Raw genomic sequence first — 12,173 nt, forward strand, 5'->3', positions numbered from 1 at the left:
GAATGATCCAATGTTGACCTAAATGACTAATGATGATAAATACAATCCACCTGTGTGTAATCAAGTCTCCGTATAAATGCACCTGCACTGTGATAGTCTCAGAGGTCCGTTAAAAGCGCAGAGAGCATCATGAAGAACAAGGAACACGCCAGGCAGGTCCGAGATACTGTTGTGAAGAAGTTTAAAGCCGGATTTGGATACAAAAAGATTTCCCAAGCTTTAAACATCCCAAGGAGCACTGTGCAAGCAATAATATTGAAATGGAAGGAGTATCAGACCACTGCAAATCTACCAAGACATGCCATCCCTCTAAACTTTCAGCTCATACAAGGAGAAGACTGATCAGAGATGCAGCCAAGAGGCCCATGATCACTCTGGATGAACTGCAGAGATCTACAGCTGAGGTGGGAGACTCTGTCCATAGGACAACAATCAGTCGTATATTGCACAAATCTGGCCTTTATGGAAGAGTGGCAAGAAGAAAGCCATTTCTTAAAGATATCCATAAAAAGTGTCGTTTAAAGTTTGCCACAAGCCACCTGGGAGACACACCAAACATGTGGAAGAAGGTGCTCTGGTCAGATGAAACCAAAATGTAACTTTTTGGCAACAATGCAAAACGTTATGTTTGGAGTAAAAGCAACACAGCTGAACACACCATCCCCACTGTCAAACATGGTGTTGGCAGCATCATGGTTTGGGCCTGCTTTTCTTCAGCAGGGACAGGGAAGATGGTTAAAATTGATGGGAAGATGGATGGAGCCAAATACAGGACCATTCTGGAAGAAAACCTGATGGAGTCTGCAAAAGACCTGAGACTGGGACGGAGATTTGTCTTCCAACAAGACAATGATCCAAAACATAAAGCAAAATCTACAATGGAATGGTTCAAAAATAAACATATCCAGGTGTTAGAATGGCCAAGTCAAAGTCCAGACCTGAATCCAATCGAGAATCTGTGGAAAGAACTGAAAACTGCTGTTCACAAATGCTCTCCATCCAACCTCACTGAGCTCGAGCTGTTTTGCAAGGAGGAATGGGAAAAAATTTCAGTCTCTCGATGTGCAAAACTGATAGAGACATACCTCAAGCGACTTACAGCTGTAATCGCAGCAAAAGGTGGCGCTACAAAGTATTAACTTAAGGGGGCTGAATATTTTTGCACGCCCAATTTTTCAGTTTTTGATTTGTTAAAAAAGTTTGAAATATCCAATAAATGTCGTTCCACTTCATGATTGTGTCCCACTTGTTGTTGATTCTTCACAAAAAAATACAGTTTTATATCTTTATGTTTGAAGCCTGAAATGTGGCAAAAGGTCGTAAAGTTCAAGGGGGCCGAATACTTTCGCAAGGCACTGTATAGCTCTTGTAGATTTACTATAAAGAGGTTTATAGAACCCACAAGGAAACCTAGGTATTTGGCCTTGTAAACTGCTAAATTAATTTATACCACAATATATTTGTTTTATGCGGTCTAGTCCCCATTCTTAAACCACTTTTATTAGGTTGCAACAGGGTGACATTTAATTGCTGGTATTCCAGTGGTTGAGGTCCCGAGATTCCTGCATCTCTAACATGTGTGGTTTTAGTGTAGCCTTACTCTCACACTCCTCACGTTCCCATGTTGTTGGAGCTGGAGATCCGTGGACTCCTCAGCCTCAGCCCCAGCTTGGCTGGTGACAGTAGTAACTGTTTCCTCTCCCTGACCACCTCCTGTGTTCTCCAACCTGTCCCAACTGGCTCTGCTCCCCGTTACCATCGAGCCCAGGGTGATTCAACTAAACATAATAGCTTGGAGATGTTAATTAAGGTGACTGACATCTTATTATTTTACGCTGTCAAGGCCTAGATACATACACACACACACACACACACACAGATCATGTTATGCAGGCTGGGTTACTGCCTGGAAGAAAAAAGCTCCTTCATTATTGACCGCTTCTGTTTTTTAATAACACAGGTGCCAACTGTGAGGTTTAGCAGCTACATTTAGTCATGCTCATGCCATCATGCAGAGTGATTTACAGGTGCAAAGAATGTACTGTAATATATGCATGACAGGCAATGGAAAGCTAAGCAATAATGCACTCTAAAGAAGAGGTTGCATTGGAAGTACAAAAACTTGGTTGTCAAACACAGGGATTCTATAAGAATCTAGCAATTCTTTGTATCTTATTTGTCACATGTAAAGGATATAATAGTATATTTAGCCTACTGATCGACATTATTAAATCATGAAGGAAGAAATATAATATCCCACGTTACCTTTTCTTCACAAATGCTTTTTTACATTCTCTCCACCAGGCTCTGACACCTTTGTGGAAGTGGGCATGCCCAGAAGCCCATCTCACTCAGCAAATGGAAACGAGCTGAAACAGATGCTGGCTTCCTGTAAGACGTCAGGGAAACGGCAGGCGGTGGAGCTCCTCCAGGGGACCAAGAACTCCCATCTCCAGTATGTCTGTCCAGAGCTACAGTAAGACACTACCTACATCTCAGAGATGTCCTCACTCTTCCATTCCCATGCCTAAAGGATATGAACATAGGACTAGAACTCATTCTAGTTCCGTTGGTATGACTCCCATGCATTCATAGAATAGAAAATAATAGCACTTTGTGACAACCGCTGATGTATAAGGACTTAAGTTTTCCAGGAGGAATGTCAGTGGGGAAAAGAGCTTGAGGTGGGTGCTATTTGGAGACAAAGCAGGGGACTGCACTGTTGTACTGCATTCTGTCATGCTTTATCTTAATATACCATACCCTGTTGAGCTGTGCTGTATATCTTTTCTGTGCTATAGGCTACTCTATTGTGATGGGGTTTGTAACTTGTCCTTTTAATATAGTTGTTCCTCTCTTTTGTGCCCCTCCCACAGCTCAGACTGCTTACTGTCAGACCCAGAGTCGAGTGCTTCAGACAGCCCAGTAACAGATAAGAGGGCACCGGGCAGTGAGCGGGCAGCAGAGAGGGCAGCACAGCAGAACGAGAGGGACAGGATCCGCTTGGCTCCACATTCTTCCTTTGCCAATATGCAGGGCCAACTAGAGGTATTCCAACTCCACTTCTCTCTCTCACATACTCGCACTCACGTATCAATAAATAACTAATGGGAATTTGATAAGTATTAAAACTGACATTGACCTTCCTCTCCATTCCTATTTCAGGCGCTTGAATATGAACAGAAAAAGCTGTTAGCAACCAAGGGTAAGTGTCAATCTTTCAGGCGATTCCTGTCTAGTCTCAAGGGATTCTGTGTTCCTCCCGAGTGGCGCAGCGGTCTAAGGCACTGCATCACTAGAGGCGTCACTACAGATCCGGGTTCGATCGCAGGCTGCGCCATGACCGGGAGACCCATAAGGGAGCACACAAATGGCCCAGTGTCGTCCATGTTAGGGGAGGGTTGGGCCGGCCGGGATGTCCTTGTCCCATCGCGCTCTAGCGACTCCTGTGGCGGGCCGGGCACAGTGCATGCTGACACAGTCGCCAGGTGCACGGCGTTTCCTTCGACACATTGGTGTGGCTGGCTTCCGGGCTAAGCAAGCATTGTGTCAAGAAGCAGTGCGGCTTGGCAGGGTTGTGTTTCAGAGGACGCACATCTCTCGACCTTCGCCTCTCCCGAGTCCGTACGGGAGTTGCAGCGATGGGACAAGACTGTAACTACCAATTTGGAAATCAAGAAATTGGGGAGGAAAAGGGCTAAATAAATAAAGGGATACTGTGTCCGTTTTTCTGACCTTTCGCACTAATTGGTAACAGAGGTGTTTATCTGTGTCTGTGTCCAGCAATGTTGAAGAAGCCTGTTGTGACTGAGGTGCGGACCCCCACTAACACGTGGAGTGGCCTGGGTTTCTCCAAGTCTATGCCAGCAGAGACCATCAAGGAGCTGCGCAGGGCCAACCACGTGCCCTACAAACCCACCATGAGTACCACCTACGAGGTAAACTCCGACTATGAGGTAAACACCAATGGACCAGGTTTTTTCTGTTGGAAGAGAACGTGTTCATAGTAACATTCCTGATATGAAGCTTATGCAGAGACTGTAATATGAAGCATCATCATGGATTGCATAAAAAATGAAAGCCAACATGTAAATATGTAAAGCAAAAAGTAAATTATTGAAAACTAAACTAAATTGATACTCTGATTCACAGAACTAAACCAAATAATGAGAAGTTAAAACTACAGCCCAGTATGATCTGATGTCCGCTTTCTGTGCCCCCAGGGCTCCCCCCTGTCTCTTTCCCGCTCCGGCAGCAGAGAGGGGGTGGGCAACGGCAGTGACTCTGATAACTGGAGAGACAGGAATGGGGGTGGGAACGGTCTTCCCAGCCACGCCGAATTCCCAGTGTCTGTTTGCAGTCCTAAGAGGAAGCAGAACAAATCGGGTGAGCTACTCGGCAGATACCCATCTGAACTTTGAATGAAAGGCAAGAAGGCTAGATCATCACACTCCCATGTAATTAAAGTAAACTCTCTTAAAAGTTTTGATGATACATAATTCAAAACATCTAACCTTGAACAGCAGATGCTGTGTAAAGATTGACTCATTAATTAAAACGTTAGGGTGTGTGGGAGTAGATGTGTTCATTCCTCCAACACACCTGCACTAGAGACCAGATACTTCCGTTCATATCCGACTCCTGTTTTTGCCCTTGTCTCCAATTATTTATCAAAGTCTATCACTACCGGTAATGCTGTGGAGAAGCACATTTCATCCACAGTATGTTGGCTTACATTGCCCACATTAAAAACAATCAAAAAGCATTCTCTTGCTCTAATTGGATACAAATATTTAGTCACAATGTTTTGGCAGCGAGATATGTCAGGGTTTATTTTACGTTGCGTACATTCTTTTTTACAATGATAACTTTCTATGAAAGTCTTTAATGATGACTGTCTGACTTGTCTTGTCTTCCCGTGACACATTGTGATTGACAGCTGCAGAGCACTATCTGAGCAGCAGTAACTACATGGACTGTATCTCCTCGATCACCGGGAGCAACGGGTGCAGTCTCCAGTCCTCTCTGAAAGGGTCGGACCTCCCGGAGCTGTTCAGCAAGCTGGGCCTGGGGAAATACACAGACGTGTTCCAACAGCAGGAGGTACCGGTCTATAGCTGCCGTAGCATGGGATAGCCACATTTACGTGGGAGCAGACACCTCCATCCATCCCTGCTTGGCTGACTATATCAGAGAGGCTAGAATTTACGGATGGATAGATCAGTGCTTAGGCTAAGATTTTCACGCTGATATTAAACTTTTCCGGTAGAAATTGTCAATAAATAAATGGATTTAAACATTTTGCTGGGAGCTTTGAGTTCCATTTTAGCTGCCCATCGCTTGACCTAGACTAAGCTTTTTTTGCAACATATTTTGGAGTGGTCCTCATGGTCCAGTGACTAGACTATTTATATCCAACTACTTGTATTGAAATCAGAGCACACATATTGCAAATACTTGATAATGGATAGGCTTCAGGCCTCATTTATAACCATTGTAAATTTCATACCTACAAAAATATTGAAATATATAAACTTGGTGCACGCCATTCATATGCATGTTTCCCGTTATAAATCAGACCTGCCGTAAAACTGTGTGATTGTGAACGAGCATTAAAACTCTTCCTGGAAAATGCTCGCCATTCACCTTTTAAGGTGACAATAACCACGTTTACATCCAACCACTTCATGCAGATGAATTAACTGACGCATGAAAAACGTTGCGACCGAGCTGATGGAAACATAAAATGCTGGTATAATTTTATAAATGCCGACAGACAATTTGTTCGTTAGACATGGTGGGATTTTTTTGTATCTGTAAAATGTAATTATGCGAGAAATGGCAGAGGAAACTCCTTTATGCGCAAATATTAATAGAATAACCAATGTAAACTTGGAGTCACGTGATATGTTGTGTGGTCCTCCCACTACAACTCGGGAAAGCAGGTCGTTTATTAGGCCACCGATGAAATAAATGATGATGAACTTCACATGGTGGTGAAAGTGCAAGGTGATGAGCTTGATGCTCCTTTCCAATAAATAACGAGGGTCTTATTCTGGTGACATGATGATCGATGCTTGGCTGCTGTTTGACAAATACAAATGATATTGTTTTTATCCATAATAATCTCAAAATGTAGGTTATCAGTAATTTATGTTGTATCTGGTAAAGGACTTGGTCAGTTTCTGAAAGAAAGAGAAAGAGAAAACAATGGCAAATTGTTGTGGACCTGAATATTTGAAATCAACAATGTGTTGTTTTTTTTTACCCCTTTTTCTCCCCAATTTCATGGTATCCAATTGTTGTAGTAGCTACTATCTTGTCTCATCGCTACAACCCAGGTATTTTATGTTGCAAAGGGGGATTTTATTTTGTAATCCCAAAAATGGTATTGTGTGCAGTGACATAATAAACATATTGACTGTACACATGCACTCTTTTTCAGATCGATCTCCAGACCTTCCTCACTCTTACAGACCAGGACTTGAAAGAGCTGGGCATCACCACATTTGGAGCACGCAGGAAAATGCTGCTTGCCATCTCTGGTGTGAATGACTACGGTAATGTCCAAACATTGTGTGTTTGTGTGAACCCAGTTCCAAAGACATGTGGGAGATCAGGCTGATCCTGCTGGGCTGTATGTGCTGATAATAGCTCCTGTCAGAAGTCTGTCAGAAGTGTTGAGGGGTGTGTTGGGCGTGCCAGAACCTCTCCTGATGGAGACGGTGTGAAATGGACTTCAATGCTTTTCATTAAATCTCTCATTTCTGGCCCTGCCATATGCCTGAGTATAGCCACGTACTTCCACTGACCCATAGCTGAACATTGTAATTAATCTTCACTGCCATCCATTGGTTTCAGTAGGCCGTGGTGCAAGTCATGTCCCTCTTTTTGACTGACAGAGAGGAGCTCGGATCCTCATACGGTTGCAAGGCAATGAATGCCCGACATGTTTGTTGTTCCATGAACAAATCCTTGTTTATAAATGCATGACTACAGTAGTAATACCTTTTGTCTGCCAGGAGTGAACAGGATTCAGAAGGGTGGCATTTTGATTGAATATATACTGAGTGTACTAAACATTAGGATCACTTGCTCTTTCCATGACATACAGTGGCTTGCGAAAGTATTCACCCCCTTGAAATTTGTCCTATTTTGTTGCCTTACAACCTGGAATTAAATTAGTTTTTTTTTTTTTTTGGGGGGGGGGGGGTTGTATCATTTGATTTACACAACATTCCTACCACTTTGAAGATGCAAAATATTTTGTATTGTGAAACGAACAAGAAATAAGACAAAAAAACAAAACTTGAGCGTGCATAACTATTCACACCCCAAAGTCAGTACTTTGTAGAGCCACCTTTTGTTGCAATTACAGTATGTGTGACATTGAGGGTGAATGGGCAAAAAAAATATTTAAGTACCTTTGAACAGGGAATGGTAGTAGGAGCCAGGTGCACCGGTTTGTGTCATGAACTGCAACGCTGTATGGGTTTTTCACGCTCAACAGTTTCCTGTGTGTATCAAGAATGGTCCACCACCCAAAGGACATCCAGCCAACTTGACATAACTGTGGGAAGCATTGGAGTCAACAAGGACCCGCATCCCGGTGGAACACTTTCGACACCTTGTAGAGTCCATGCCCTGACGAATTGAGACTGTTCCGAGAGCAAAAGGGTCAGCAACTCAATATTAGGAAGTGTTCTTAATGTTTTGTACACTGTGTATATGTATTCCTTTAGTTTCTGGGATGTTACATTTATAACATGTTTTGTCCTTCATCTCATGTATTATGATTTCATGCGTTTGTAGTATTGTTAGAGTAAAGGGATTATATCTAGAAGGGATCATATCTAAGTCAGTTTGCTGTTATTGGTGCAGTAGGGGGTCACATTGAGGTTGGGAGAGGGAGGTATTCGTGTTCTGTTGTGAGGAGAAGGGCTCTAGGCGTGAGTTAGTTCCACTGATGCGCTCTGTTGCAAAGCTCAGATCAGCTCTAATCTCTGTTGAAGGACTCTAAGGGCTCCAAAACAGGAATACACTCCCTTTCCCCCTTATTTCTTTCCTAAAGGCAACCCCAACTCATTAAGGTCCACTTCCTGTATTTCTGCCAGTAAAAAGAGCAATTTTGAAGCTACCAGTCTCAATTATCATATGTCAGGTTTTTGCTGACAGAGGGTGATGATTCAGCCATAAAATTAATCATTCAAAGGATGCTGAACTGTTTTATTGACGCATTTTGAAAGAATTGTGTCCAATTAGTTTGGTGATCTGCCCGGCAAACTCATGGGCCACAAAGAGGGGTCTTGTTGATGTGAGCTTTTCTCATTTTTCATTGGCTATTTGAAGCACATTTTCCTGTCACTGTTGATTTTAACTCTTGACTGCATCGGAAGACCAATAAAATTGAATTTCCCTTCATATGGATTACAGTTTGAATTGACTTGTCGGACTTGTATTTCTTAATGGAAAAACATATAAATGTTAAATAACATACTATCTGTAAGAATTGCAATTGATATGCAATATTGTGTACTTTTGTCTTTTCCAGAACTGAACAAGAACCGAAGGAAGCTGTTTGAGGCTCCTATCAGATCCTCCTTCCTGGAAGGGGGAGCCAGCGGTCGTCTGTCTCGTCAGTTCCACGCTGACATGGCTAGTGTCAGTGGTCGGTGGTAGAGCTCCACTCCGCCAGGACTTAACACGACAGAGAACCAGCCTTCAGTGCCTCTCTTTGGGCTTCTGTAGGCCAGTCTCCAGCCTAGCTGGTTCTCAGTTGTCCACCCTCCAGCAGAACAATAACTATTCAACTCTTTTTTTTCTTTTTTCTTTTTTAAGGCCATAACAAGAAGCCATAGTTTAACCAGAAGTGCCAAAAAAAGAGAAGAGCCATCTGTGGTATAGAAAGTCCAGTGTTCACTCCACATAGTGGTTAGATGTTTCTGTGGAGTATCTATGCATGAAGGGTATTTGACTAGTTATGAAGGACAGGTACTGCCCAGTAGTTGTCCATTTTTGTTAAAGGGAACAGGCCAAATGATTAGTACAAAATAATTACATTGATACTGCATTCGTAGTATGCTGTTTTATCAATGACATGCACTTTAACAATTTTGCCTGTGAAAGCCTGATTCCTCATATTGGAATACCTATGCATTTTGTATTAACTCAAAGCACAGATGTATTTGTACCAAGCCAAATGTAAGCACTTAGTGAGATGGGGAAATGAAGTCAATAAAGTGACATCAACAACTAAACGCAGAACCTAGTGGATTGACCTTGGACCCCTCAGTGTTTTGATTGATTGACATTCCACGAAGGTCAGTGTTGTATCCACCAGCAGCTGCTGTAGTTGGGCTGCAGTCTGTATGTCATATGTATTTAGAAAAGTATTATTTTGTATTCACATTATTATTTTTTATCTTTCTGAGGTAATAATCAGTTTCATGTATTTTTTTATGTTTTCATTACTTTATACATTCACAAATGAGTTCCTGTGGTTTCTAATTAGTTCATTATTAGTCTCTTTGATAATTACCTTTACCCCATAATCTTTGGTGCCGTCAGGCTGTGTCATGAGACTGCAGCAGAGAAAGAGAGCAGTCTGTCAAAACAGCAGGCCCCTCTCTCTGATTCTGTTTGTTGGCCTCCTGTGGTTTTCTTAGTCATTGTCATTATGTCTCCTGTAGTCATGTCAATGGTCTTTGTCAGTTAGTCTTTCTGTGGTCTATATTCTGTGTTGAATCCTACTATGTGTTCCTCTATCTATTCAGGAGACATGTCATTATTCACAGACTGTGTGCTTTTATCTTTCCTTACACTTTATACGCTTTTAGAGCTGCGGACAGAGAAGCAACCTACTACAGTGTCGAATGCCTCCACACTACTACAGTGTCGAATGCCTCCACACTACTACAGTGTCGAATGCCTCCACACTACTACAGTGTCGAATGCCTCCACACTACTACAGTGTCGAATGCCTCCACACTACTACAGTGTCGAATGCCTCCACACTACTACAGTGTCGAATGCCTCCACACTACTACAGTGTCGAATGCCTCCACACTACTACAGTGTCGAATGCCTCCACACTACTACAGTGTCGAATGCCTCCTTTACTTCTCTCTCTAAGCTGCTCAGCAGGGAATTGTTTCTATTAGAATATAGCTATTTGGACTGCCACTACCTCTCACCCAGGAGGGAACTCACACCAAAGGTGTAAACTCAACTCTATTTCATATGACAGCCCCTAGCCTAGACACATTTCTACATTTACCAAGATTGTGTCCTCAACATGTGTTCTAGCTTAAATTAAGAATAGTGGAAATATACAATTTTCAGGATCAGTTGTGCAATCAGATATCTGGGATTCTTGTAAAGCTATATTTGATGAAGTAACAGGATTAGGTGTGCAGTCAGATATCTGGGATTCTTGTAAAGCTATATTTGATGAAGTAACAGGATTAGGTGTGCAGTCAGATATCTGGGATTCTTGTAAAGCTATATTTGATGAAGTAACAGGATTAGGTGTGCAGTGGTGCTGCTTATCATCAAAGGACGAAGTCACTCTGATCTCTGTATTATGTTCATGTAAAACAGTATTCTCATACCCTTTTGTTAACGCTGTCTGACTCTGGAAGGTTTTTGCTGTAACTGTTTTAGATTGAACCCCCATATTAAGCCTGGAAGTTAATAGTCTTTGTGCATTCTATCATATAAGACTGTTTGTTTAAAGTACTCTTTATTTGCAGAATGTTTGTTGGTAGATGGTACGGTATTTGACGGACAATGCAGTGAACTCTATGTAGAGCCCAAAGTGAAAAACTAAATCTTGAAGCTAAATGACAGTAGGTACAGAATGCTGAAGCAGATGTAGAGAGAACATTTCAAAGCAACTTACATGCCAAAGCTTTGTTTCCACACAACAGCAACATCACTGACAGCAGACGTCTTAGCATCAACCATTCTGTAATCACGCACAGAGAGAAGTCACTTGTTTCTCATGTTGCATGCTTTTTCTCATGAAGATCTGTTGTATCCTGTGTTTACGCCATACCACTTCTTCTAACTGATTTGTGCCCATGTCACTATCGTATCAATAAGATATCCTGACTTGGTTGTCATTTCTGACCAGTAGTGTGTCATTTTCTTTGAAATCTTGAAAAGACAGGATATTAAAAGGGATTTGTTCCACCAAAAATATGGGTTGTGTTCAACCCTTTATCATGGTACTATATTGAAGCTGTTCAGCATTGATTATTACAGTGCAGTTATGTTGAGCCATGGTAGCTACCCTGCAAACCAGACAATGTTTTTTTTATTTTGCTTCTGTAAAGTTATGCCTGCGGTCATTTGTGTGCTTGGAGGGTAATAGGGTCTGTCAAGTGAATGTTAGTGAGAATTATTGCTTTTTTATCTGGTTTAATGAGTCATTTGCAATCAAAGTTTACCACCAGCCTCCTGTCCCTACACTTATTATGTCTTAAATGTTTGTGTTTAGTTCCTGTTATTCCCAAAGGGATACATTTGAAGGGTCTACTTTATACTGAGTTGGATGAAATGGTACAACATTTATAATGAATGTAAACCACTAAGGAATTTATGTATGTTTTGCATCTCTTTTGTATCCTGTGCAGCCATGCTTGTTAGCAATTTATCTCCAGTTTTGTGTGAGAGAAAGGTACTGTTCCAAAAAAGGTTCTACAGAAGAATTTAGGAACTTTGCCTAAAGCTCTTGTTGATACGATTGTTGAGAAGGACATTGTTTTAGCTATGTTGTTATATCTGTAAATATAGTACAGATGTGTTTTGGAGGAGTTATCAAATAAGCCAAAAAGTTTGTTCAAACATTGAAGTGTTATTACAAAGGTAATAAATGTATGCAGTAAGATGTTTCCTTTAGTTTTTGTTCATAGCACATACATTTGACTATTACAGTGAGGAAGAATATTCAGTGCAAAAGTGTGAAGCATGAAATTGATAGAACACTCTGGTAAGCATAGCTGAGGTAAGCCTGTGTGTGAGACCCACACGCTCCGATAATCAGTTCTTGATGTCCGATTGGTGTCAGAGCGTTCCACTAATCCCCAGAGGCAGGATCTACTTGATCTAATCACAGAGAATTGATCCACTCCATAGAGGAACCACACTAACCCATACCATCCACTCCATAG

The 12,173-nt window shown here is 41.8% G+C and overlaps 1 protein-coding gene across 5 annotated transcripts in view; it reads left to right on the plus strand.

The window, feature by feature from the left end:
- LOC110502528 (protein bicaudal C homolog 1-B) overlaps window positions 1–11,888 on the plus strand; it is a 76,964-nt gene extending 65,076 nt beyond the window's left edge. For 2 of the 5 annotated variants that reach the window (XM_036960075.1, XM_036960076.1), the window contains 8 exons: window positions 2,305–2,476; window positions 2,877–3,048; window positions 3,166–3,205; window positions 3,784–3,956; window positions 4,224–4,386; window positions 4,940–5,103; window positions 6,446–6,560; window positions 8,552–11,888. In XM_036960075.1, coding sequence (XP_036815970.1) covers window positions 2,305–2,476; window positions 2,877–3,048; window positions 3,166–3,205; window positions 3,784–3,956; window positions 4,224–4,386; window positions 4,940–5,103; window positions 6,446–6,560; window positions 8,552–8,679 — 1,127 coding nt within the window. In that variant the 3' untranslated portion in view covers window positions 8,680–11,888. The remainder of the gene's footprint in view (window positions 1–2,304; window positions 2,477–2,876; window positions 3,049–3,165; window positions 3,206–3,783; window positions 3,957–4,223; window positions 4,387–4,939; window positions 5,104–6,445; window positions 6,561–8,551) is intronic. The other 3 variants (XM_036960077.1, XM_036960078.1, XR_002470343.2) reach the window with 2 other exon arrangements.
- Window positions 11,889–12,173: the final 285 nt, after the last annotated feature.

Source organism: Oncorhynchus mykiss, chromosome 23 (assembly GCF_013265735.2).
Source record: "Oncorhynchus mykiss isolate Arlee chromosome 23, USDA_OmykA_1.1, whole genome shotgun sequence".
Taxonomy (NCBI): Eukaryota; Metazoa; Chordata; class Actinopteri; order Salmoniformes; family Salmonidae; genus Oncorhynchus; species Oncorhynchus mykiss.